The sequence below is a fragment of the Clinocottus analis genome, unplaced genomic scaffold (assembly GCF_023055335.1).
Source record: "Clinocottus analis isolate CAN_PGR_092001 unplaced genomic scaffold, fCliAna1.0.p SCAF_13, whole genome shotgun sequence".
Taxonomy (NCBI): Eukaryota; Metazoa; Chordata; class Actinopteri; order Perciformes; family Cottidae; genus Clinocottus; species Clinocottus analis.
Window position 1 is genome coordinate 6,362,451 of NW_027175854.1, and position 24,310 is coordinate 6,386,760.

The 24,310-nt window shown below is 43.3% G+C and overlaps 1 protein-coding gene across 1 annotated transcript; it reads right to left on the bottom strand.

The window, feature by feature from the left end:
- Positions 1–441: 441 nt before the first annotated feature.
- dusp4 (dual specificity phosphatase 4) lies at positions 442–9,198 on the bottom strand. The gene is made up of 4 exons (XM_068574788.1): positions 8,746–9,198; positions 7,151–7,278; positions 4,955–5,174; positions 442–2,285 (listed from the first exon to the last, which is right to left on the bottom strand). The coding sequence occupies exons 1-4, from the start codon at positions 9,113–9,115 to the stop codon at positions 1,894–1,896; spliced, it is 1,110 nt and encodes a 369-aa protein (XP_068430889.1). The 5' UTR covers positions 9,116–9,198; the 3' UTR covers positions 442–1,893.
- Between the last annotated feature and the right edge of the window lie 15,112 nt (positions 9,199–24,310).

Here is a 24,310-nt window from a genome sequence, read left to right on the forward strand (position 1 = left end):
AAAGTGAAGTCAGGAAGAGATTGTGTTTTTCTTTCTTAACCTAGATTCCCCTCACGAGGAACAGCACGGAGGCTCCCTGATGTTTTGTAAGCAGAGTGTAAAACACCCGTGTGTGAATGTCTTTAAAATGCAGCCACAATGTTATAAATGGGGGGGAAAAAAACATACTGCCTATAAAATGTCTCCAACTCACTCACATTGAAGATGTCAAAGCATACTGCAGAAAGGTTTTTGTGTCTAATTCTCATTATTTTACATTCAAGTTCAAGTGAGCATTCTTGGTTTGGAAAGTTTGTCTTTGTAGCTTAGGACATCCGCTAATACACTGCTTATATACATATATATATATATATATATATATATATATATATATATATATATATATATATATATATATATATATATATATATATATATATATATATTAATGTTTTTCCTGCCTGAACAATTGTTATTTTAAAAAGGTCAAATTCACTGTCAGTGTAATGCTAGTGATTTACTCATCTGTATGCCAGTTGTTTGTGTGTGTTTGTGTCCATCTGTGAGTGTCAGAGATGAAGAGAGGCTTCTGCTCTTTTGAGTGGGCGACCATGCTGAGACGCGTCTGAAGGCTGACGAACATTCAGCAATCGGCTTTCTAGCAGCCTCTCTACATCCGTGGGATACCTTTGTGAACAAGGCACAAACATCTTTAAAAGAGGACCACTCGCTGGTGATGCACATTTTAGACAATGAACTAAAAAAGTAATACAAAATGTCCAAAGCATCCCGAAGGAGACAATGTTTCCGTTTGATTTGCTATGAAAATAAAATAAATATTTAAAAAGAAAACGTGCAGAAAAGAGTTGAAACCAATGTCTTCAAAGTTATGCATGTTTTGGAAAGATGGTTGAAATGAAAGATACATTATTTATAATGCATTAAAACATACAAACCACCAGGGCGGTCCTTTAAGTGGCTGCCTTCCAGAGACACTGTGCTACAACATTTGCCCTCTGATCTTTTAGCGAAAGCTAAATTGTGAGACAATGTCATTTTTCTTTCAGCCCTTTCGTCCAAAACAACGTTTTGTAGCTGACGGGGTTTCCTACAGTGTGTATCAGGGGCCTGCAATGGGGTTTCCCCGAGTTCATTTTCAAGGGCCCGGGCCTTTATTTGGCAACTTATTCTATCTACTTAGCCTCTTCAGTGAGGAGATGAGGAGCAGAGGAGAGAGGGGGCGGACGGGGCGAAGATGAGAGGCAGAGATGAGAGGAGGAAGAGGAGGAGGATGGAAGGAGGGAATATAAAAGGATGAAAAGGAGATGAGAGGAGAGGAAGGTGTGGGGGAGAGACAGAGAGAGGAAGAGGACGCATGAAAGACAGGAAGCTCCGGTCAGAGCACCTGTCACGGAAGAGGCTCCTGCTTTCTATCACCGTCTCCTCCCCTCTTTTTTTTTTTTCCATCCATCTCTTTTGTCTGGCAACAGGAGGGACACCCAAAGGGGAAAGAGCGGGTGCTTAAAATTCCTCCTTCCTTCCTGTGTCCATCTCCTCTCCTAAAGACCTGTTGTCTCCATAGCAACAGGCCCTGTCTTCATACTGAGCTTATTCAGTTGGTAGTCATGAATGTGTGTGTGTGAGACCCGGGCAGAGCGAGTGTGTTCGCCGCCGCTCGTCAATTTGAAGAAATCTTGTGTTCAAATGGTTGGCTGGTCTCTGGACACGAACACAGTTTTTTTTTGTTTTTTTTTTACCCTCCAAGTATCTGCGTTTTGAATCAGGCACCGTGACGCCTCTCACCTCCCCGCCCTGGAAGCATGTACGCGCTGCGGCGGGCAGCAGGATGGACAACTCTTCCAGCACAATGTTCCGAGTTAGTTCTTTTTGGGGAAGGCCGCGGCCTGCCATCCATCAGCTGCCGGGGGAGGTTGTGATCGGGCTGTGGTTCAGGTAGGCGGAGTTCACCACAGACACCGGGAAGTTGAAAATGAACGGGGAGGTGGGCGTGGCCGCCGTCACCGTGGCCGTGGTCACCGCGGACTTGGGTCCGAGCAGCGGGCTCGCCGTGGCGACCGCCTCGGCGGCGCAGGAGGTGGCGAGCAGCTGGGACTCGAACTGCAGCAGCTGGCCCATGAAGCTGAAGTTGGGCGAGATGATGCTGCGCCGCCGCCGCACAAACTCGAAGGCCTCGTCCAGACGCACCCGCTTCCTCTTCATCAGGTAGGCCAGGCAGATGGTGGCGGAGCGGGAGATGCCCGCCTGACAGTGGACCAGCACTCGCCCGCTGGAGTCCCGTACGGAATCTGACGAGAGAAAGGGATCAGAGGTTAGACGCTCCCACGGACAATAAAGAAAACTCAGACAAGACAAAGTTCACAGCCGTCCACTGAAACGTCTCATGATCTACTAAATGGATTGGCACCATATTTTGTACATTCATGGTTCCCAGAAGATGTACCCTCATCGTCTGGGTACATCCCCCGAGTCTGACTTATCCTCCAATGCCATCTTCAGTAATGTTACAGACAAAATGCCTGCTAAGCTAATTGCATTCCCATTAGCCTGAGCTCATCACGCTAAACTCTGCTGGTGAACATGGTAAAAATGATTTATTTTAAACAGCATGTTGTGGGTATATTAGCATGTTGACGTTAGCATTTGGCGCAAATCTTTGACTTGTTTTTGTTATGTTTTTGTTCAGCGCAAAGCCTGAGGTTAGCCTCGCCTCGCAGCGCCGCTAGCATGGCTGTAGCCTCTGAGACTTGTTGTTTTGTAGGGCTGAGATTATTTTTTTTCATTGTGGTTTGCTGCAAGCTCAATTTCCGTCACGGACAATGACAATGTTTTCCGGTTTATTTCATCTTTTAAAAAAAAAGGCTCCAAGAGTGTTTGGTGGAGTTCATTTAAGCCAGATTTTTTTTTTTTGAGGTGAAAAGGCCCCATTTGCACCAGAAAGGCAAATAGCACTGACACAGCTCCACATGCACATTGCAGTTTGCATTAAATGCATGCATTCAATTTACATCAGTGCTTCATGTGTGCAAAAAAATATGTAAATATATTTGTATTTTTGAGAAAAACAGTGCTCTTTGAACAGATGAAGGATGGAATTGTATGTCCACTGTTTTCCATCATCATGTGTGGACACCTTGAACCTTAACAAACAAAATGTCCCCCACAATGCATTTTATTATTTTGTCTTCAGCCTCCAAGAGTTTAAAACTGATGTACAGCTTTGCCTCCATCTGTTTTTATTTATTCTCCGCCACACGTCCATGTCGTCCCCTCTGCGTGCAGCCAAACTAGCGTCAAAGTTCGAAAGCAGCTCATCACATTTAAATGAAACACGCCACTGCAAAACAATTTGAGTCATCCGCCTCGTTCACACTTCCTCGCCTGTCATATTTATGTCTCTGTCTCTTTCAGTATGTTGAGCCGCATGCTATTACTTTGTTACTGTGCATAACCAGATTTAGGTAATGGTTTGAGTAAAGCATTTACAGTAACTCAATTTCCCCTAACAGCCTCAGTTTGAGTGATTAGTCGGACAGTCAAATTATGGAGGATGTGTGGCGGCCTGCAGGAAATTAGAAGCACAGAATATGAACTACATGATGAAGGGACTTTTTTTGTATTATTGTTTTTGCATCGGGATTAATTTGATCTTGTTTTCCACCACAGCTGACTATGCTGCTGTAATATATATATATATATATTACATTTAAATGACTGCTCAGAATCCAGTTCACCCCACGACATCTCTCTGGCACACAAGCAAAATAGTTTTCACTGCCATTTTCTTCAAAATGCACAGATGCTTGATTGACAACAAAAACCTCCCCCAATCTCTCCATCTTTGTGTCTTGTGCTTTTGGGACGTCTAAATTGTTTCTCTCTCTCTCTCTCTCTTTCACACACAAACAGATTTCAGGTAACTTCACCATAGCGTCTGTTCACCGGGTAACAGTGGATGAGTCAGACTCCCACAGCAGCTAACTATGACGCATACCAGCACCTACACACACACACACACACACACACACACACACACACACCAGAGTCCGTCCACGCTCGCCGAACCTACACTCACGGTATGAAAACCACACGCACAATGTCTGTGTATGTATGAAAAGCAAATGAAAAATCATACACTTGCTTATGTTACGTACACAAATAGCAATTGAGACATTGTGCTCCAAAGAAATGCTCCGCCATATTAGTGGATTTATTTCATTCGATTTTGGTGAGGTGTTTTTATTTATTTATCTGCCTCTGCAAAATCTGCTGACATGTCTGATGAAGGGCTAGGAAGGGCTAGGAAATTATAATTTTATGGATAAATGTCTGACTTGTCAGCCTGTGTGCCTGCTCTATATGCACAGTGTGGTACATGAAAGCTTTTCTCTAAAATCTCTTTTCTGGGAAATATTCTCAGACTCAAACCCCAGCGATGTGGAAGAAAGATGTTACATTAGATTTAATTCAAGTAAACACATGAGTAGAACTGCAATTGTTAGTCCATCAATATATATATATATATATATATATTTTTAAAATCAATTAGGCTTTGAGTTATCTTTCAAGCAAATGCAAAAATATTAGATGATTTCGGATTTTTTAAATATGTGAGAATGTTTTGCTTTTCCTTGCCTTAAAATACAGTAAATTCAATATATTTGGGTTTTACACTGTCGGTTAAACAAAACATGGTGTGCTCTGGGAAATTGTGGTGGGTAGTTTTAAATTTCTCCGGTCATAATCAGCCGAATATTTTATTGGGATAAAATAAAAACTGTCTTTGACATGTTCTGACAGAAATGCTAAACGACCTTAAATAAGAATTACGTTTTTTTTTTTTTTTGTATTAACTTTAAACGATGCAACACACACACACACACACACACACACACACACACACACACACACACACACACACACACACACACACACACACACACACTTATTCACTAACCTATGAACTCAATGGCCTCCAGGAACCAGCAGCTGATATCTTCTTTATGGTTGTCCTCCACGGGAATACATTTGTACTGGTACGCCCCCTCGAAGTGGTTTGGACAGTCGGCGGACACATTCAGCAAGGCGGAGATTCCTCTGGCGTCCAGGACATCTTTCTTTGAGGCGTGAAGGGCGCTACCGAGGTAGAGGAACGGGAGAATCTCGACTGGGCCGCCCTGGTCGAAAAAAAAGAAAGAAAAGAAAGACAGATGGAAGGAGGATGATTAATTTATTATTTCATTAGAAATGAGCAGTGAAGAGATATGATTTCTGTTCTGAGGCAGTCTGTTCATAACTCATCCAGCCGTTCATGGAGTTATTACACGAGGAAGCATCCCCTGACCCGACCTGCAGAGCCGTGTTGGACAGAATCTACTGAATCCAACACGGCTTACGTCACAAGACAAAGAGTCCACTGTCTCGCGGTGCAGCAGAGGCCAGATGGCAGATGACTTCAACATAAGTGTGACCTCGCTTGAATATTTTTCTAATCGCATTAGGCGCGCCTTTCATCTGACAGGGGGTTGCTTATTATCTGTGTAATTAATGCAGGGTCATTTGATACGGGCTGTTTAGTTTGTTAGTTTCAAGCAGTTATTTCCTATTATTGGACACACAGCGAGTATCTGATGAAGCGACTAATGTTTGCAAGCTTAAACCATAACATTGAGTGTAAAAATGAGTTTGTTTGTTTTTTTTCTACGTTGACCGGTCGCTCACATTCTGTTGAGGACGCCATGTGTGTGTTCTGGAATCTCATTTTATAAGTGGAAAACAAGAAATCAAAAGCTATTCTGTGATAAATATACTCCACGGCAATACATCCTCAAAAAGTCTACTCAATCACATTTTGAAGATATCATTGTCAGAGGATGTGAAGTTGTTGCTCTATTGCATTTCCTCGAAAAAAGGAAGTATCTAGTGGAACATACACATATGAATGTGTTGAGAATATGAATTATTGGCCATAACATTTAATGCCTAAGCCAAGATTAGAACGCCGCAGTCACCCTTCAGAAGGAGAAACTGAAGCTTTCGTGGTGAAAAAAAAAAAGAAGCGGTTTTATGATTAACACATAACGTATTTGTGCAAGTGTCTTATCTAGTGTTCTGTCGAACGCCACAAAGAGGAAATGCTTCTACTGAAATGCATTACATTGTTAGAAGTTTGGCTTTCCCTTTCATTGGACCTGAGGGGGTCAGCGAGCTGGCAGTCTATACCGGTAGTGAAACTTATTGACGAGGACTCTGTTTATGTCACTGCCGCTGACGACCTCTGTACTGACACAGCGTCAGCAAATGATCAATACTGCTAAGAGATGTAATGTGAGGAGGAGGAGGAAGGAGGAGGAGGAAGGAGGAGGGGGAGATACTGAGAGGAAACTAGTGAGTGAGATACAGGAAGCTCCAGTATTGGTTAAAAAAAAAAAACCAAGCATTTTTTCTTAGAACACGCACAGAGGCTGGATTGTCTGCGTCTCTCTCTCCTCTTGCGTTCCGGGGGGAATTAAAGCGAACCACATGTGACCGTGAATGTTGCGTAAAATCTGCAGGCTCCAACAGCAGATCAGCGGCCGACAAAAAAAAACAAAAAAAACAGCGCCGCCAGGATCACAGGAAGTGACGCAGAGGTGAATCAATAGTGACCTTTGACCTCTCCGGTGTAGCCTGTCATTACAAGTAACTAGTTCGAACAAAAAGTGGCTTTTCAGAATACGTTGCTTCAAAAAATATACATATATTCTTTTCCCCAACAGGACTTTAGACTCATGAAACGAGTAAGTAAATATACTCTCCCTGCTTCGAATACGCAGACTGGATGGGGAAATGCGGCTGAGTGACCGTGGGAAAGTGCAAAACAGTAATGCTGCAAAGCAAATAACTTCCTGTGTTTGCACACTCTCTGCGTGTCAATGTGTGAACGTAAAGTTGACTTGTACAGACCGAACGAATTAGTTAACTGACGAGAAATAAAGTCACCCTGAAGGTGATAGGCCCGATGTCACCGCCAGTCGCAGTTTGCGCACGCTCTGTGTCAGGTTTACACTGGTGTCGGTTCACTGTGTTATTTAAAGCCTTCGGTTTTTGTCAGGCCGAAACGGCGCCGGATGTTTTAGAGGTTTCTCAGTGCGCCTGTCTCCTGCTGTCTCACCTGGTCGTGGTGTGGAGTCCCGCAAGACGAGCAGGAAGAGTCGACGCTGGACTGGCTGGCGAGGGCCGGTAAGGATTTGGTCTTGACACAAAACTCTGGGTACTCTGAGAAAAAACGGTCGTATCCACCTGGAAAAGGGGCGTCACGATTAAAATACAAGGCAAAGCACGCGGATGTGAATGAGCACATTGGAAACAATGTGGGAGTAAAACATGAGTGACTGTGCCACAGAAAGACTTTTCAAATCCTCCAGGATCATGACAGAAATAGAGACTGTTGTTGTTGTTGTTGTTGTTGTGGGGGCATTTATGTGCAGAAACACTCGCATGCATCAGGAGAAAAGGAACACATGAAGATCGCAGCGCAGTCAGTTCCCCCTTTGCATTCAGTGAGTCTGACACAAAGTCTATTCAACAGACCCCGGACCAACTCCGTCCTGTTTCTACTACCGTGGATTTGAAAACAATTTTCATCATCCCTTTGCTGCTACCCCCCCACCACCACCACCACCACCACCACCACACACACACCCCGCGCCCTCTCCCCCAACACATCTGCAGGCTGACCACTGCACCTCAGGGATCCCGTCAGATTAACTGTGAAATATCATCTTTATGAGCTGCACACATACACTCCTGTGCTTGGAGGCGTCTACGTCATTAGGATGCACACAAAAACAGAATGCGCCACAGCTTGCAGCAGCTTTGCCTTTTTTTTTTTTTTTTTATAAATTCCCTGCTGTCTAAATATAGTCTGGTGGGTAAATCGAGCGTTGATTTTAGATTGTACCGCTTCCCATCCGGTGATTTACCCCAAGCGGACGGTTTTCTGAAAGGATCATGTGTGTCCTGTAAGTCCCTACGGCTTTGATGTGGCTTCTACGCATCAGGCATTACCTCATTCACTCAGCTCACGGCCGTTAGTCTGTGTGCGAATGCGTGTAGCTGTGAGTGAGTGAGTGCATTGTAAAGAATTACATCAGTGCATGACAATAGAAACAGTCAGGAGGATATTTCCATTGTCTGGTTTTTATGTCTGTTGAGCAGCTCCAAAAACAATATCCACCATCTTTATGGAGGCAATAAAATATTACATATTATGTCGGTTGAAAGATGTTACCAGACGGTGGCATGGCAATTGAAATGAGGCCATTCACAATATTATTATTATTTTCATAGGCTCCCATTTAAAAGCCTCAATAAAATGAAATAAATGATCATGAACAGAAACATTAGAATCTTCCAAATCAAGTAGACTTTTATCCTAATTATTTGAATTTCAGAAAAAAATATTTTGGCTATAACAGTGTTAGAGATGAGGGAAAAATAAAACAGACTATACTTGTTTTTTTATGAGCTGCCCCATTTAAGAGCTGAACAATGAAATAGTGTGTGCTTATTATACTATCATAATACATTCTCACACCATCATTTAAATTCCTCTTCACTGCCCTATATGTTTACGGTTGACTCAAAGGATGAACCCCACTAGTCAATGTGTTGACCACATCCTGTGCACGGAGTACAACTGACTCCCCACAGGCCGAGCGCAATAACAATAACAACACCGGCACAAACTCATATTTCTTCCCCTACCTTTGAGCAGGTATATCTGCGTGCCGGAGGAGTCCCTGCACACGGCGTTGAGCACCAGCGTCAGCGTGCTGTCCTCCTTCACCGTCTCGGAGTCCGGCGTCCTCTCGTCGTACAGCACCACCGCGGAGAACATCCCGGAGCGCAGGCGGCCGCGCACCTCCTCGTCCCCGGCCAGGATCTGGTCCAGGCTCAGCACGGAGCCCTTGGCTCTGCGGCGGACGATGGTGTTGCAGCGGGCGTTGACGGCGCCGCGGATGTGCCCCGCGTTGAAGGCGAGGAAGGAGCGGCAGTCCAGCAGCAGGCACTTGGCGCTGTCGTCCTTCAGGAAGCGCTTCACCACCGGACAGTCCATCTCGCCCAGGTCCTCCATCGCACGTCGTCTCTGGGTGCTGGCGTGTTGCGTCGGGTATCTCCTCTCCGTCTTGTCTGTCTTGTCTTGTCTGTCTCTCTACCTCCTCCCCCCCCCCACACACACACCTCCTCTCCTCTCCTCCACCGCCCTCCAAACTTCGGATCTTCCTGCGCGGCTTGCTTTGCGCGGCGCCGCTATGCGCGCATCGTAACTGCACTACTGCTCGCTCGCGCGCTCGGTCCGGTCACCTCTCTCTCTCTCTCTCTCTCTCTCTCTCTCTCTCTCTCTCTCTCTCTCTCTCTCTCTCTCTCTCTCTCTCTCTCTCCCCCCCTCAGGATTGTTTCTCTTTTTTTTCTGTTTTCTTTTTGTGTGTGTGTGTGTGTGTGTGTGTGAATGAGTGTACCGCGTCACGGCGGAGGTGACGTCAACCGGTAGCAGCCAATTGCAAAGCGTCCAGAGTCCCGTCCCCTTTCCCTCCTCTGGCGTTCATTCATAAAACAAAATAGACATCAATGAAACGGGAGGCGATGGGGACGGAGATGGAAATTAGACTCGATGAGGCGTACAGTGGTGTGCAGATCGCCAAAGCCTTAACCAGCTCATGACCACATAGTAATGATGGGTTTGTTATGTGATGAAATGAAAGGGATTCTAAAGGAACCCTCTTAAAAGCACAATAAAGATGACCTTGTGTATAACACTATTTTAAAATGAATCAAATAAATGTGATAAGTGTGCATGCTTGTACATACATGAAGGGTATAATAACCCTGAGCATTAAAACACAATTCTGCAACGAGGCTTTCTTGTTGCTTTTTTATTTTGGGGTTTCGATTTGTTTCAAGCCACAAACATATTCTATATTCAATCTGTATCGTTTAAACCTTCCACCATGTCCAGCTGAATGAGCTGTGATAAACTCACCAGCCTATAGGCAACATTGTGTTGTTGTTTTTTTAAAGTACCAGATGTGTTTTTTTTAGGAAGAAAAACAAAACTGCTGTACAACACAACTGCTATAAATGCAGCTTTGTTTCCGCTGGATGTGAAGGTGGGCTGCAGTGCTTCTGTCAGTTTGTCTCTGTGTGGCTCGACATCAACTAATGCAGCTTTGAGTTCAGCATTTTGATCAGAATTAAGATGTAAATCTATCTATATTCATATTAATTTCCCCAATGTTTTGATAATGCCTGGTGTAATGTGCTGAGGAAAGTACTGGACTGCAGGTGTGTGTGTGTGTATGTGTGTGATCCTTACGAGCGGAAGCACAATTTGCATCTCCGATCACACAGCCATAGTGTCCGTTTTCAGGTATTTGCATGTTGATCCCATTTCCATGGTTACGAGAGGAAAGAGAGCTGCGCGGCAGCAGACGAGAGGCGGAAGAGGAGGAAGAGGAGGAAGAGGCAGACGCCCCGACACAAACAGACCGACACACACCACTCCAGCTGGAAGAGACAGACAGATAAACAGCACACATGAAAAACAGCTGATTGGATGCTGTGCCATTGTCAGACCGAGTCATTATGAAAGGGTTAATATGGAGGAAAACTCCATAGTTTTACTGCTAGCAGACTATCAGTAAAATTGCTGAATGTTGTGGTAATAAAGGCGGGGTTCCTGCCTGACATGGCCAAAAGAAAGAGAGATGAGACAGTCAGCAAGAGGCAAAACTCAAAAGGGGAAATGTTGCATGCTTATAAAGAGACAATACATATTTGTATTCTTCCATGAAAAACAGAGCAGTCATTTTATGTATTATACCAACAAATAGTTGTCAAGTTTCAAAGGGGTACTCAAGCAATTTAGTACTGCACTTGGCCCTGACGACAAATGACACGTTCAGACGGGTTACAGAAAGTACAAACCAACATAATTACTTTAATGCTCCTTGACACGTAATATCCAAATGTTTTTTTCATTTTTTTATTTCTGGGTTTCTGGTTAGGTGCCTGAAATAAAGTCTCACAAACAAACACATTTGAAAGTTGTGTTGCATATAAAAATATGTCAGTAAATACCCCTACTGCGAATTTATTTAACATAAAAAAGGACAGTTTTTTTTTTTTAGATCTCTGGTGATTGCATAAAAACATGTCATAATAGTGCTGTTGATTTGTAAAGATTATAGTGAACGTGTGTTTATTACAGATCTTATTTTCTGCATTATCCCGAAAATCCAATGGAAAAATCCCTCTGGCTTTTTTTTTTTTCTTTCTTCGAGGGAACCAGTGCAATGCAAGCATCCGGGGTTGGCCAATAAAAGTACGTCATCATCCCTGCAGCACTCGAATCGTCCAAGAAATTCCCTCCATGTGTTGTTTTGAAAATGATGGTGGAGAGCGCTGGCTTTCTGGGTGGAGATCCTGCGATGAAACCTCCACATTCGTCCTTCGTCAATTCATTTATTCAGGTTTTCTTTTTCATTTTGTCTCGTGTTTCTGCATTCACACACCTCTGGATCACATTGTGTTCAATGCGTCGACGTTTTCTAATTGAAAACAAGCGACTCCATGCAGAAAATGTAGATTTATATATAAATATTCACCCAGCACGTTAATGTGTGTATCAAGTCTGCAGTAGTCAACAGAAGCACTGCAGCAAAAATAATTCATGACTGAAAGGACCTTGAACGGTAAGACAGAGAGGTGAGATGGAAGATGGAAGACGAAACAGCGACAGGCACAATAGGGATGAAGAGGGGATGAAGGAGGACAAGAGGAAGGGAGGAGGGAAGGTGAGGGATAAAGCACTGAGTTGGATTGCAGCCTCTCGTTTCACACACACACACACACACACACACACACACACACACACACACACACACACAAACACACATTACTACCAACCCTAAACAATGCTGCGCACTGGCGGGATGTTGCTGCTGCCGTAGCAACAAGGGAGCGGTGTAGGAGGGCGGAGACGGTCCGAAGGGCTGCGAGGGGATTGGCTGGAATCAGACTCTGCACTGATGTCATCCCTCCCTCCCTCCGTCCCTCCCGCCGCTCTGCCCTGTCCATCCATTCATCCCCTCACATCCCTCGGCCGCATGCTGTCACCCATCAACACAGTGGAGGAGGGAGAGAGAGAGAGAGCGGGAGGATAGTTGATAGATACAGTATGAGCTTTGCACACGGAGTTGCTAAATATCACTCGTACTTCTTTCTAATCGTTCTTTCAACCTCACCGCCCTCACTCTATATAATGCTGTCTTTTTTTCCTCCTTCTCATTTACATTCACAGTGCATATTACAGCAATACAGCGTTTGGGACAAAGCCCACAAGAAGACGCTTCAAAACCAGTTAAAGCATACGCAGCAATAATACAAACTGAATGTCAATGTGGGTAATATCAAATGTCAAAGTGTCCTTTGAAATGAGCTCTAGATGAATTGAATGAAATATAATAGTTTTGTATATACATATGTAATAAATAACAGTCAATATGAAGGCAGTGAAGTGCTGTGGTTTTTATCCTGCATACAATGAGTACCAACAAAGTCCACAAGGCAGGATAATTAAAACACCAACACAACATAAAAAAGCAACGCACACTCAAACTTGTACGAGTGTGTGTTTGTGTATTTCCTGTGTGTACTTTCTACATCTGTCCCGCTCTCTAATCCCATAATCCAACGGTTAAGCCTTGACTGAGTGACGCAATGTTTTCATGAATGAGTTTGTGTCGTTTTGTCATTTGTCTGTGTCAGTGTGTCGATTAAGGGCCGAGAAAGAAGGACGAAGGAGTCATTATGTGGGTGTGTGAAAAGAGGAAAACACGAGTGAAAAACACGAGGGGTGCTGTTAGGAAACGGAGCGGGAAAAAATAAACAGAAAAAAAAAAAAAGATAGAGAGGCAAAGAGGGCAAAGGATGGAGGCAGCGGGCGTTGAGTGAGTGGTGTGCTGGGCTTGGCACCGTGGTAAGAGCAGATCCATATTTCCTGTCAGAGTCAAATTCTCATCGCTGACAAACTGTTTAACCAAATAATAAGGATGAAACTCCTATTTTGCATGTTGGTCAAGTGCATCGAAAGGAGAGCCTCTTAGACCACATTACCGTGGTATTTTATGTAATTTATTTGTCGATTTTTCTTTCACCTTTTGGCCTCATGAACCCTTCCAACTGGGTAATGTCTACTCGCGTCCTCTTGCCAACTCGTCGCATGCGACAGATTTAGTTTCTGGTTTTAAAAGAAACATTAAACAGACTTTACATGAACGTAGATATTCCCAGGAACCTGCACGGGCGATGCCGATGCTTTGGGGATATATCTTTTGGGTTGATGTCATGTTTGTCCAGAGCTGTTTGTGGAGACTCTGTTGGTTAATGAGTAATAAAACAGGTCACCAGCTGCTTATCCCCATTTCAATGGACCAACTTACTGAGGACACACACACACACACACGCACACACAAGGTCATTGCCTTGAATCCCTTCTTGTCTGGACCTCACATGCTAATCTAGTGAACCCAAGGCTGCAGACACTCTGTCGGCAAACAAACGCGCACGTGCCTTATTGCCTCTTTCCTCCAACCGGTTATTGTGAATGGGAGTCGTGGGTTTCTTATTTGGTCATTATGTTGCTTACTTCCTCCTCAGCCTTATGTGCTCACAGTGCTCACACTGTTTGGCAAACCGCTGACTTCTGACCTAAAGGGGCCTCAGTTTGCAGGAAATCTATTTTTCTTTATCTAACTGGGGAAGTCGACGCAGGGCAAATTTACAACGACAACCTGATTGTTCTGGCTCCAAATGTGCAAAATTTGATAAGATGAAAGGGAACGTGTATAAAGAGAGATTGTGAAACAGATTTTAGGCTTTTTTGGTCAGCATTATTGCATGTTTCATGACCTCACCGCGAGTGTTTAATGACGCTCGTGCTTCTCGTCACAATTTATTTGTGTTCGGTGAAAGCAGAGCGTTTTCCAGCCGATTGTTGTTTTAGTACACATTTCGGCCATAAGAGAACGAAGGGCACCATGTTTCAAATAGGACTAAAAGCATTCATTTTATTACCGTGTGTTTTGCGTGCATGGAGAAATGACAACTCACCTGCAGGAAAGCATGAATGAGTTTAGTCTGGACTCGTGGGGCACTCAGCCAACAACAGCTTTTGTCCACCTGTTAGGTCATAAAGACAGGGGAGAAAACTATTTAGATAATTAACTACTTAGAAGTATTTAGATTAGACTTTTGTATTACTTTCCTCTCAGGACTCTCACACACCCACAAAAAGTAGTCCTCATTCAAATATCGTTTATCGTTTTGAATAGTCAAAGTAGCACAGGATGAAACGATGAGCTCATATTCAAACTTATTCATATTCCACTCAAACATCAGTGTCCAGCCAAACATTCCTTTTCCACCGACAACATTCAAAGTGCTTTTTCAAACTAAGAAGCTATACAAATATTGTTTGAGTCAAGGAGAATAGGAAGAAAGTTCATGCTGATAGCCTGGAGGAAGCGAAGCTTCTTTAAAGTGCCGTCCTGTCATATAAACACCGTCTCACAGCTTGGGCACGAGTCCAGGCCGCATGTTTTCATATGCGGCCATCTGGCTAACATCCACAGGCTGGTGCTGACGGGTGTACAGACGGTGGTGATGCCAAAGAAGAAAAAGGTGAAGCTGCAAGCAGGCATCATATCATGTTAGGATGACGCGATGACAGCTCACTGGTGGTCACGACGTCACTAAGCTTCTATCACTACATAATTTGGGAAAACGCACAGATTCATTTTACTGTCTGTGTTTGTACGGGCAACTTGAACATTAGCCGTTAAGCGATGCTAAAACTTGTCTGGGAACTGTTTCGTGTCAAACCATTCTTGTTCTGTACTGCAGCTCATGCTCAGACAGAGGAGGTCAACATCTTTCTTCATTCAGGACTCTATAAACAGATTTGACTTAATTCACTGGAATTGATGTATTCAACTATGAACGTGAGAATAATGTGAACGTAATAGTTGTAGTAACTGGTTTCTATGTTAGCTGTTTTGTCAAAAGAGGCTGACGCTAAAAAATGTCATCTAGAATGTATATTCATTCATTTACTTTAGCAGTGCATGAACGTGTAATTTAAAGAAAATGTTGTATATTTGTAAATGAATGAACAAGACGCAACCAATACACACAATAAATATAATAAAGTAGGAAAAAAGACAAACATAACTGACACAATGAGTTGTTTGTGTCAATATAATTCAGTGCCCTGACGGTGTATGAGCACACATGTAAACATGCACACATGCAGAAAGGTCACCGGGGTAAATGTGTCTCTGTGCTTTGGATGACTATGAATCAAGACTGTAAGGAAGATTATCCACAGGTCTAAAGCAGAAAAGACTAAAGCCCAACTGTGTGTGTGTGTGTGTGTGTGTGTGTGTGTGAGTGTGTTTGTCTGACGTGTGGCTGTCTGAGAACAGACGGGGATTAAAGACAGGAAACAGACTGACATTCTAACCATTTCCGCATCTGTACACAAACAATCTTATGTGCCTTTCTCCTGCAGTTTGATAGAAAAATGTACATTAAATAAGATGAAACCGTGTATTTTGCAGATAATAGCGTGTACCCGGACACACACACACACACACACACGCAGAACTATGCACCGTCTCATGTGGCAGAGTTGTGCATCCGACTTGACACAGAAGTCCATTCCTCTTGTTGTTGTTTGAGATGCTGTGGAAGAGACATGAACTGCGGTTACTAAGAAATGTGAATGGTGTCGATAGGTACAGACGCACAAACACACGCGTCTGTACACAAGCATACAAAGCGCTCTCAAAGGCACATACAGAAAGACAAGCCACACTGAACTCATGTTGACCTGCGGCTCATAAGATATCTTCTGTTCATTTTCCCAGAGAACGACATGAAGGGCAGCTGACCAGTGATGAAGGGGATGAGGAGAGGAGGGGGAAGGAGAGGAAGACAGGAGATGAATGGGGGAGGGAAGAGGAAGCGGAGTGTCCTTGTTAATGTGACACGGTCACATTTAAGTGATTGAATTTCCTCTGTGTGACTGTCTGTGTGTCTGTGTGTGTGTGTGTGTTTATCAGTGTATATCCATGAGTCAATTGCCCAATTGCTTCACAGCCGACATGACTAAAGTTACACAACACACGACTGATACATTTCCCCCCCTCCGCGCCACCCGCTAGGCTAGAGGCTCAAAGCAAAACTTGGGGCTCGAGGTGTCATCATAATCTGCCACAGAACAACGCAGCAGAATCCTTTTACAGTATGTCCTGCGTGTTGTAACATCACACAAGCTCTCTCTCTCTCTCTCTCTCTCTCTCTCTCTCTCTCTCTCTCTCTCTCTCTCTCTCTCTCTCTCTCTCTCTCTCTCTCTCTGTCTCTCTATTCCTGCTTCCTCCTCTCATGCTGTCAGAATATGCAGCAGAGAAGTCGAGATGAAGAAGTTAGAGGTATTGCTTCCAACCATGCGGCGCCTCATGGAGGACCAAACAACCGTTTACATGCTTTTGCTTCATATTTTTGCCATTTAACTTCATAACCCTCTCATGTCTGGCAACCGAATATCATTAAGATGAACTTGGGGATCTGCACATGTGCAAGCAGAGACACTGGTAATGAAAGATAACTGCTGGCAGCAATGGACCAGTAACATTAAAACGCTCCATTAAAATGGATAAATTCCACTTGAAACCAGAATGCCTGTAATAAAATGACTCTAATTGATTTTTTTCCATCAAATTGAGTCTACTGGCTGAAAAGCAAACATAGTCAGTGTTGTGTAATGTTGCCTGAAGGAAAACCAACCCACGGTCATGTGTGAACCTGCGAACAGAACTAACGTGCCAAATGCCGTCCACAGACACAATGTGGGTGGACATTATATCACTATTGTTTTCCATTGCAATTTTCATACTTTTATTTCTAAATATGCCAAAAGAGCTAACAGAAACATATCTACGTAGAAATAGGGCATATTTTATGGGTTGCACTCAACACAATGATTGGTGGTCGGGCACGAGCAAACATCATGCTGAGGGCACCAGATTGGTCGGCACATTTCGCCATATTTTGGCACACGTCTGATTATTTTCGCGTGCTAATGCTGCAAATACTTTAGCTTTAAGGTGTTATGTAGGTTTTAAAATGGGGTCCTTTTTAATAATCTACTGTAAATGTTCATAACATTACAGTGACAACAGCTTCAAAAGAACAATAACAAAAGCATATGTGAGTGTTTAATGCTCACAGCCTAACCAAATAGAAATAATGTTTATTTTCATTTGAACAATGAATATTTCCATTTATATGGGCTGCTCCTGAAGACTAAAAGATACTGAGAACAAGACGGAGGTGAGAGCTGTGCGGTCACGACTGATGCGAGCGGTGTATTTTTACATCTGAGCACATACCGCCTTCTTCAGGGTCAAAAATAAACACAAATCGACTCAAATGTATATCTACCTATTGTCAATATGGTTTGTCTATTACTGTATTTGTCAGTTTTTCTGTTGTTGTATGTCGCATCATAGAAATAAATAAATATTACATGCTGGTTCAGAAGAGGTGAATGTAGAGATGGATGCTAACTACTTGCTGTGAGAGAGCATACTGTAAATGCCGAGTCAGCTGTTCCTCACGATGTAAAGGTCAGAATGATCTCTGCTGTCACAGGTCACACAACGTCACATTCTCATTTTAGTCTAATTGTTCTTCTCTGCTATTCTAACTTTCAATCCGACCACTGAATGTCATCCTATTTCACATGTGAGGGTCAAGTTCCATCTCCTGGACCTCGTCTCCTTGTGTTGTGACTGATATGACATGATTTTGCCCTTTAAAGCACACTGCATTATCCACAGTGACTTTGCAGCGGATGCCCGTTGTCTGTTTGTGCCGCATGCCCTTTGCTCAAGCTGTCTATAAATACCCAACCAGTAAAGAGCAACTTCACAGAAGAGTTGGGCTGCAGGAACTTAGAATATTATATTTATTCAGAGCGGCCCAAATTCTGGGAACCAAAGACGGCTTGAGTGATTTCCTTTTTCAAAGAGGACTGCATTCTCCACATCAGATATGTCCCGCTAACCGGCTTCCATTGTAGCTGCAGGGGAATTGCCTCTTTCGTCAAAATGTTTCCCATGAATTTTGTATTTATGCCTTAAGCCAACCTCGTGGTTGCCAGGAAACACTTGCTAATATTTTTTGGCCTTGTGTCTCAATTGTAGTCCCTTGCTGGGAATATTACCCATCTCCACTGCGCTTGAATTTCACCTTGTTTATCACATTCAGGAAGGCACTATTGTGGGCAGTGTACTTTATTTCATCCAAATCCTGCAACCATCCAAACCCCAGGGGGAGGATATATAACACGAGAAAGTACTGGGACTCGCAGTCCGACTCCTACTTACTCCGCCAGGCGCAGCCAAACACTGAGCCGATTCTTCAGCTTCTGAGGAGATGTGTTTTTGTTTTCGAGACTTTCTCCTTACGTTACTCCTCATGTTCTAACTGCTGTCATTGTCTCGAATTGCGCACAGGCAAACATCTCCTACACGCCCACTGGGATGCGTTCAGAGGAAAAGCATGGAAGACACAGTGATGTACCGCTGAATTAAGAACACACTCTTTCAAGTGTGAGGGGCTGAATGAAATTGAAAAAAAAGTTGCTTTTACATTTGTCCGTAACTGAGTGATTGTTCGGGATGCTCACAACATGTAATCCCCATCCTATACTCAGTCAATAGGCAGCAGGCTTAACGCTCGATTTGGATTACATGTCTTGACATTTTGTTGAAGATATTTTCCCACCTCCAAATTGTAAATGTACTTTTCCTTTCCAAATGAAACACCAATGAATTTATCGAGTCAAATGTGTCCACTGCTGTCATCCCAAAAATGACTCATCTCGGCCAAATGTGCCTTTATTTACTGTTCCTTTTCATCAATCGTCTGTTTTACATGATAGAATCTACTTTCTGTGATGTATTTCCAATCAAATCTTTGAAATAGGACAATGTTTTTAAAGGGATCGTATGCTCATTGTCAGGATCATACTTGTATTTGGAGTTTCAAATACAACATAAAATGTGTTAATGTTCAAATAACATATAGTTTTTCTCACACTGTCTGTCTGAATATACCTGTCTTCAGCCTTTGTCTGAAACGCTCCGTTTTAGCGCCTGTCTCCCCGAAAAAGCCCAGTCTGCTCCGATTCGCTTTCCTAAAGGGAAATGGAGCATCTTCAGCAAAGGTAGTTCACAAATGGAGTTCCTCAGATGTCTTCTGATTCTAATGAGCCGGCAAGTGCAATAGGAAGGGAAACCAAACGGCTTGTTGAATCACATATTTTCAGATCCAGGCAGCCCACAAACAAATAAGTGAGTTGTCTTATTTCCCAGTGTGTGGGTTGTAGGCGCGCTGGATTCCCACATGGACGTACACAAGCACTGAAACAGGTTTGGAGTTTGAGTTTTTCATCATAAGTCTCCTTTAAGTCTTAAATGCTCCGACATGTCAGAGATGTAAAATCTTGGTTAGGAAACAGGACTATTAGAAAAGTGGCCTAACCTCTTAATTCAAACGGTGTGAGCACGGCTAAAGCTGTGGCAGAAACAGGCCCGCTATTGTTGTCTCTATAGCGGAGCGTGTTGAGAAGCCAGCTTTCCCAACAGCTGAGGATAAACATACTTTTCACAGGGCTCTGTAACACCACGCAAACGGCACAGATTGAGGGTAAGAATGCAGTCTGGATGCTGCCGAGCTGTTTGCTCAATGTGTGTGTGTGTGTGTGTGTGTGTGTGTGTGTGTGTGCATGATGGAGCCTGACCAAGATTCAGGATATTTCTCAGCAATTTAATCCAGGGAGTGGAATTTAGTTGTCCAGTTTTTTAGAAGCTGAAAGGCATATCATATGTGTCATGCATAGGAAGTTGTTATATTCAAGTTAGTATGTGTAGCGCAGTGGAAAGGCACATTTACTGTTGCAACTATTTTAACCAACAGTTTGCACATTTACTTTGATGCTACTTGAGTCATATCTTTAAAAAGAGTTTACTCAAATATACTTTCATTTAAAATAATGTTTCTTCATTTCCCTAAACAGCTTGGAACTATAGCACATATAGAAACTAACTTCAAGGTGAATTAACACACATGTTGGTGGTCTGGTGATATTTACAACTTTATGGAAGTGACTCAAAATATACTACTTGGCCAATGTATGTTCATGACAATAAAAAACCCAGATTAACTTAAATTTAAACAATCTGAGCAACAGCTCAGATAAATACATATTCATGACTTAAAAAAACGAATTATTATACAACATTTAAATTCCAGCTAACCGTGTTATTCTCTTCCATACACTTCTTCCTCCCATGCGGACCATGTCACCGGAGACAGGGTCATTAACCCCGGCAGCTAAAAGCAGGTCAAGTGTTGTTCCGTGATGTCGAAATGAACAACTACAGTCCCGAAGAGAGGAGCGATGGAGAGATGGAGGGCAGCCACAGGAGGGATGGAAGAGGACAAGTGGTTCAAACGGAGTGTGTCCATTAGAGGCGGAGCAGGGAGCTCTTTTACTCAACTGAACTCCCGACCACTCAGCCGACTCCCGTGCTTGCTCTCCGTCTCTCACATTACAATTACAGCGTCATGGACCAACACTTGATTGTAATTCTGAAATTATAGTGAGAGCCTCCAGAGGATGAGAGCTGGTCCTGAAATAGTCTTTGTGCGTAGAAAGCCGAGTTATTTCAGTACCGGAAGCGTCCGGGTCCAGATTATGTTGACGCCAAAAAACAGTAGTAAAAGTAGAAAGTGCATTTGTGCTATTTCACGCAAATGGTTTCTGTCGGTTTACTGCGTCTAATTAAAGCAATTGTTTTTTTGAACCTAAACAAAGAGTATTCAAAGTAATATATGTTTATTCTCAAACATACAAGGTTTTATTCAGAATCTTTTATAGTCATTCACCATCTACTAATTAAAACAACAACAACTGGCATTTATGTGATTTCTAAGGCCGCTGTGTGTTTTTTTTCTGTCAGCCTTGCTCGCAGCGTGGCTCCAGGTCAGTCGGTCCGCCACCAAGTCCAGACGGAAATCTCTCAACAAATATTGGATAGGATGGCCAATAAACTTGTTATAGACATTCATGTTCCCCACAGGATGAATAAGGATGAATAAGTGACTTTCCATCGAGCGTCATCATCAGGGCGAGATTTTAATTTGTTCAATGCAGTGGTTTATGACTAAATACCTGCATTCCCATCAGCCTCAGCTGTTGTGTTTAGTGCTAGTCAGCAGCCTGCTGTCATCATTTAGGTCAAAGCATCGCAGCTTCTTCGAATAAATGAGGGCCCTACCGCCTGATTGGGAAAAAAGCAAAAGTTCAAATGTTTAATGCTGAATTCTAACATGCAGGCGTTTACCGTCTGACGTCAGTTCTGTGAACTGAGGACCTGACAGCCGAGTGCACACGTTCGTCAACTTCCTCAACAAGTCACCGGACGTGCATTATACATCCTCCGGGCGTCACGGTGCAACTATAGCTCACCACTTCTCGACTTCTGCCAGAAACGCTCGCGTGAGAAGATATAGGACCACTTGCTGCAACAAATGATGATGCACTTATATTTGGCAGAGTGCTCTGCTCCTGAGGTGCTGCCTGGTGAAACTGAGCGGCAGCGCAGCACAGGGAAGATAAACGAGACAATTAAACTGTGCTTGATGGCACCTCAGTGACTAATGGCTTTTCCTTCCTGCTTGTCTGAGCACAGACAAACACAGTAGTAAGCAGGAGTGTGTGTGTGTGTGTGTTGCTCTGACAGGCACATGCTTGTGTGTTTATGCGAGTGTGTCTTGCTGTGTGGGCGGGAGGTTTGCCCCCGGGATTTGAGTGATGGACAAACACTTGTAGACGACAAAACAATGAGAATAAGATTAGCAGGTGAGACAAAAAAAAGAAGAAACGTTGGCACAATTCTAACGTTTGTTTCCATTTTATCACTGTGCTGAATGTCCACGGAGCGTGTGACGCGTTTGTTTTGTATCTGTGAAAAGCAAATCTACCCTAAAGCTAGGGAACGACTAGAGATCTCTGTCCATGATAATGTGCTGAGCGCATGTGACACGCTTTGTTGACAGTGACTGTTATTTGTGTGTATGTGGGCGGTGGGTTTTTCCTGCCTTTACTTCCTGTTGTATACCCTGTTAAAAGGCCAACAGTCCACTGGGAGTGGAGAGACGGGACAGTCATGTGGTAATTAGCTCTGCTCATTAAAACTGACCTCAGGCTTTGTTCTGCCATCTGGACTCTCGGTCCTCCCTCCTGTTCGACACAGTCTACGAGTGACCGACGTTACTTCCTGTTTCTCACCGTCCTGGATGGAAAATGGCCCCACCTTTAGTGTTATTATATGCTTTTTAGAATTGTACGTGGACATGACAGCCCAGAACATATTTGCAACAAACCGAGCATCAGTGATATATGGATGCAGGGAGGTTTGTGAGCAGACTTTGAAATGTGAAAGTCCAACCAGTCTCACAAAACCTTATAGGAAACACTGAGAAGTTTCTGAAACACCAAACTACAGAGCTGCTTCTTTCCCTCTGGCTGTAAAACTCCTCAACCATGACTTTCTTCTTCTTTTTTGTTTGTTTTTGCGTTTAGTAAAAAAGGGACAGCAGCTCACATTTTGCCGTGCAAGCCTGTGTTGTAGAGTGACAGTAAACGTTCTTTTTTTGAAATAAAATGCATTTCATTGAATTCTACACGTATGAGAGAGAGCATATGACGCCTCTGCTCGTCACATTCGTGAAATTCACTGACATTTACGTTCACACGAGCAAATTCACTCGGCCTTTGTTTGTGGGTGCGTGGTGGGACAGTTTTTAAATGATGTATTCAAATGTGTAGGGGTGGACCACGAGCAGGCACACAAGAATGCCGGTTTAGTCCGGAACGCATGAAATATGTCACGTGAAATGCTGGGCTGTTCATCGAGCGACCGGAAGGTCTTAGGTCAAATCCCTAACGGTCCACGTGTCCAAATCCAATCAACTGCTGCTACTTATGAGAAGAGCTGCTGTGTTTAGAAAGACTGAAGCTTCACCTAACTCCACCTGATATATTATAGGACACATTATGTCATCGTTAGATGTACAGTTTAATATGATATCTGACATATCAAGATGAATTACAACACAGAATCCAATACTATGACATCACTTATGACTATAAATCGCTCTTGCCCGTCGTGCGTTGTCGCGAGTAGCGGCAGCTAACAAACAAGTGTAGGGAGACTGTGAGTCATACCACTCTGTTCACAAGGACCTCATTTTCTGTCTGATCTTGTGTGATGCATGTCTGCAAGTGTGTGTGGGAAAGAGAGAGAGTGTGTGTGTGTGTGTGTGTGTGTGTGAGAGAGAGAGAGTGAGATAGAAACAAAGACAATGGCCGAGTGTGACGAGTAAGAAATATGCCCGTCTGCAGCATACTTCATTGTGCATAGGGGGAGAGAGAGAGAGAGAGAGAGAGAGAGAGAGAGAGAGAGAGAGAGAGAACAAAGCAGGTTTGTTGTTTAGGACAAAAGCATCTTTCTGAGACGCATGCCTAGAGCCGAGGACAGAGCTTGCAGGCAGCATCAACCGCATCGCTCCCGTTTCATACAAGCGACGGACTCAAGGCCTCGTTCTGCAGCTGAACATGTTCAAGTTCACACCGGACAATATTATTGTTGCTGGAATAGATATAATACAGCATTAATGGTGCAACATGGGTATATATGTAATTGGGGCCACTTCACTAACTGTGAAACTCTATTTATTGTCTGCTTTTTAATGTCGATTCTTAAGGTATGTTTTTAGACTTTAATTGGGTTTTTTCATGAGAATAGTATGATAATATGCGGTAATGTTCAGTCTGCAATTAGACTGCTTTTAGATGCAATGTGTGTGGAAGCAATTTGAGAATTTGTTCTTGTATTTTAGCTGCTTCAAACTTTTTGTGACACCGTAAAATGAATGTACTTGTGATCCCTCACCAGAGGTTATGCACGTCAGTGGTGAGCACTTTTATAGGCAAGTATCAAGTTATTGAAATGTTTATTAAATACATAATTAAAATAAACACTTATTTTTGCTGCTTTACTTTTTCCTTGAATTGTCCGATGACCCCCAAAATCTATTTGGGAACCCCAAACAAACAAATTGGAAACCACCAGCA

Coding starts and splice junctions, on each gene's coding strand:
- dusp4 (XM_068574788.1), bottom strand. CDS start 9,115: ATGGAGGACCTGGGCGAGATGGACTGTCCGGTGGTGAAGCGCTTCCTG. Junction 5,175..7,150: donor GGACTCCACACCACGACCAG/GTGAGACAGCAG, acceptor TTTTTCGACCAG/GGCGGCCCAGTCGAGATTCT. Junction 2,286..4,954: donor GGAGGCCATTGAGTTCATAG/GTTAGTGAATAA, acceptor TTCTCTCGTCAG/ATTCCGTACGGGACTCCAGC.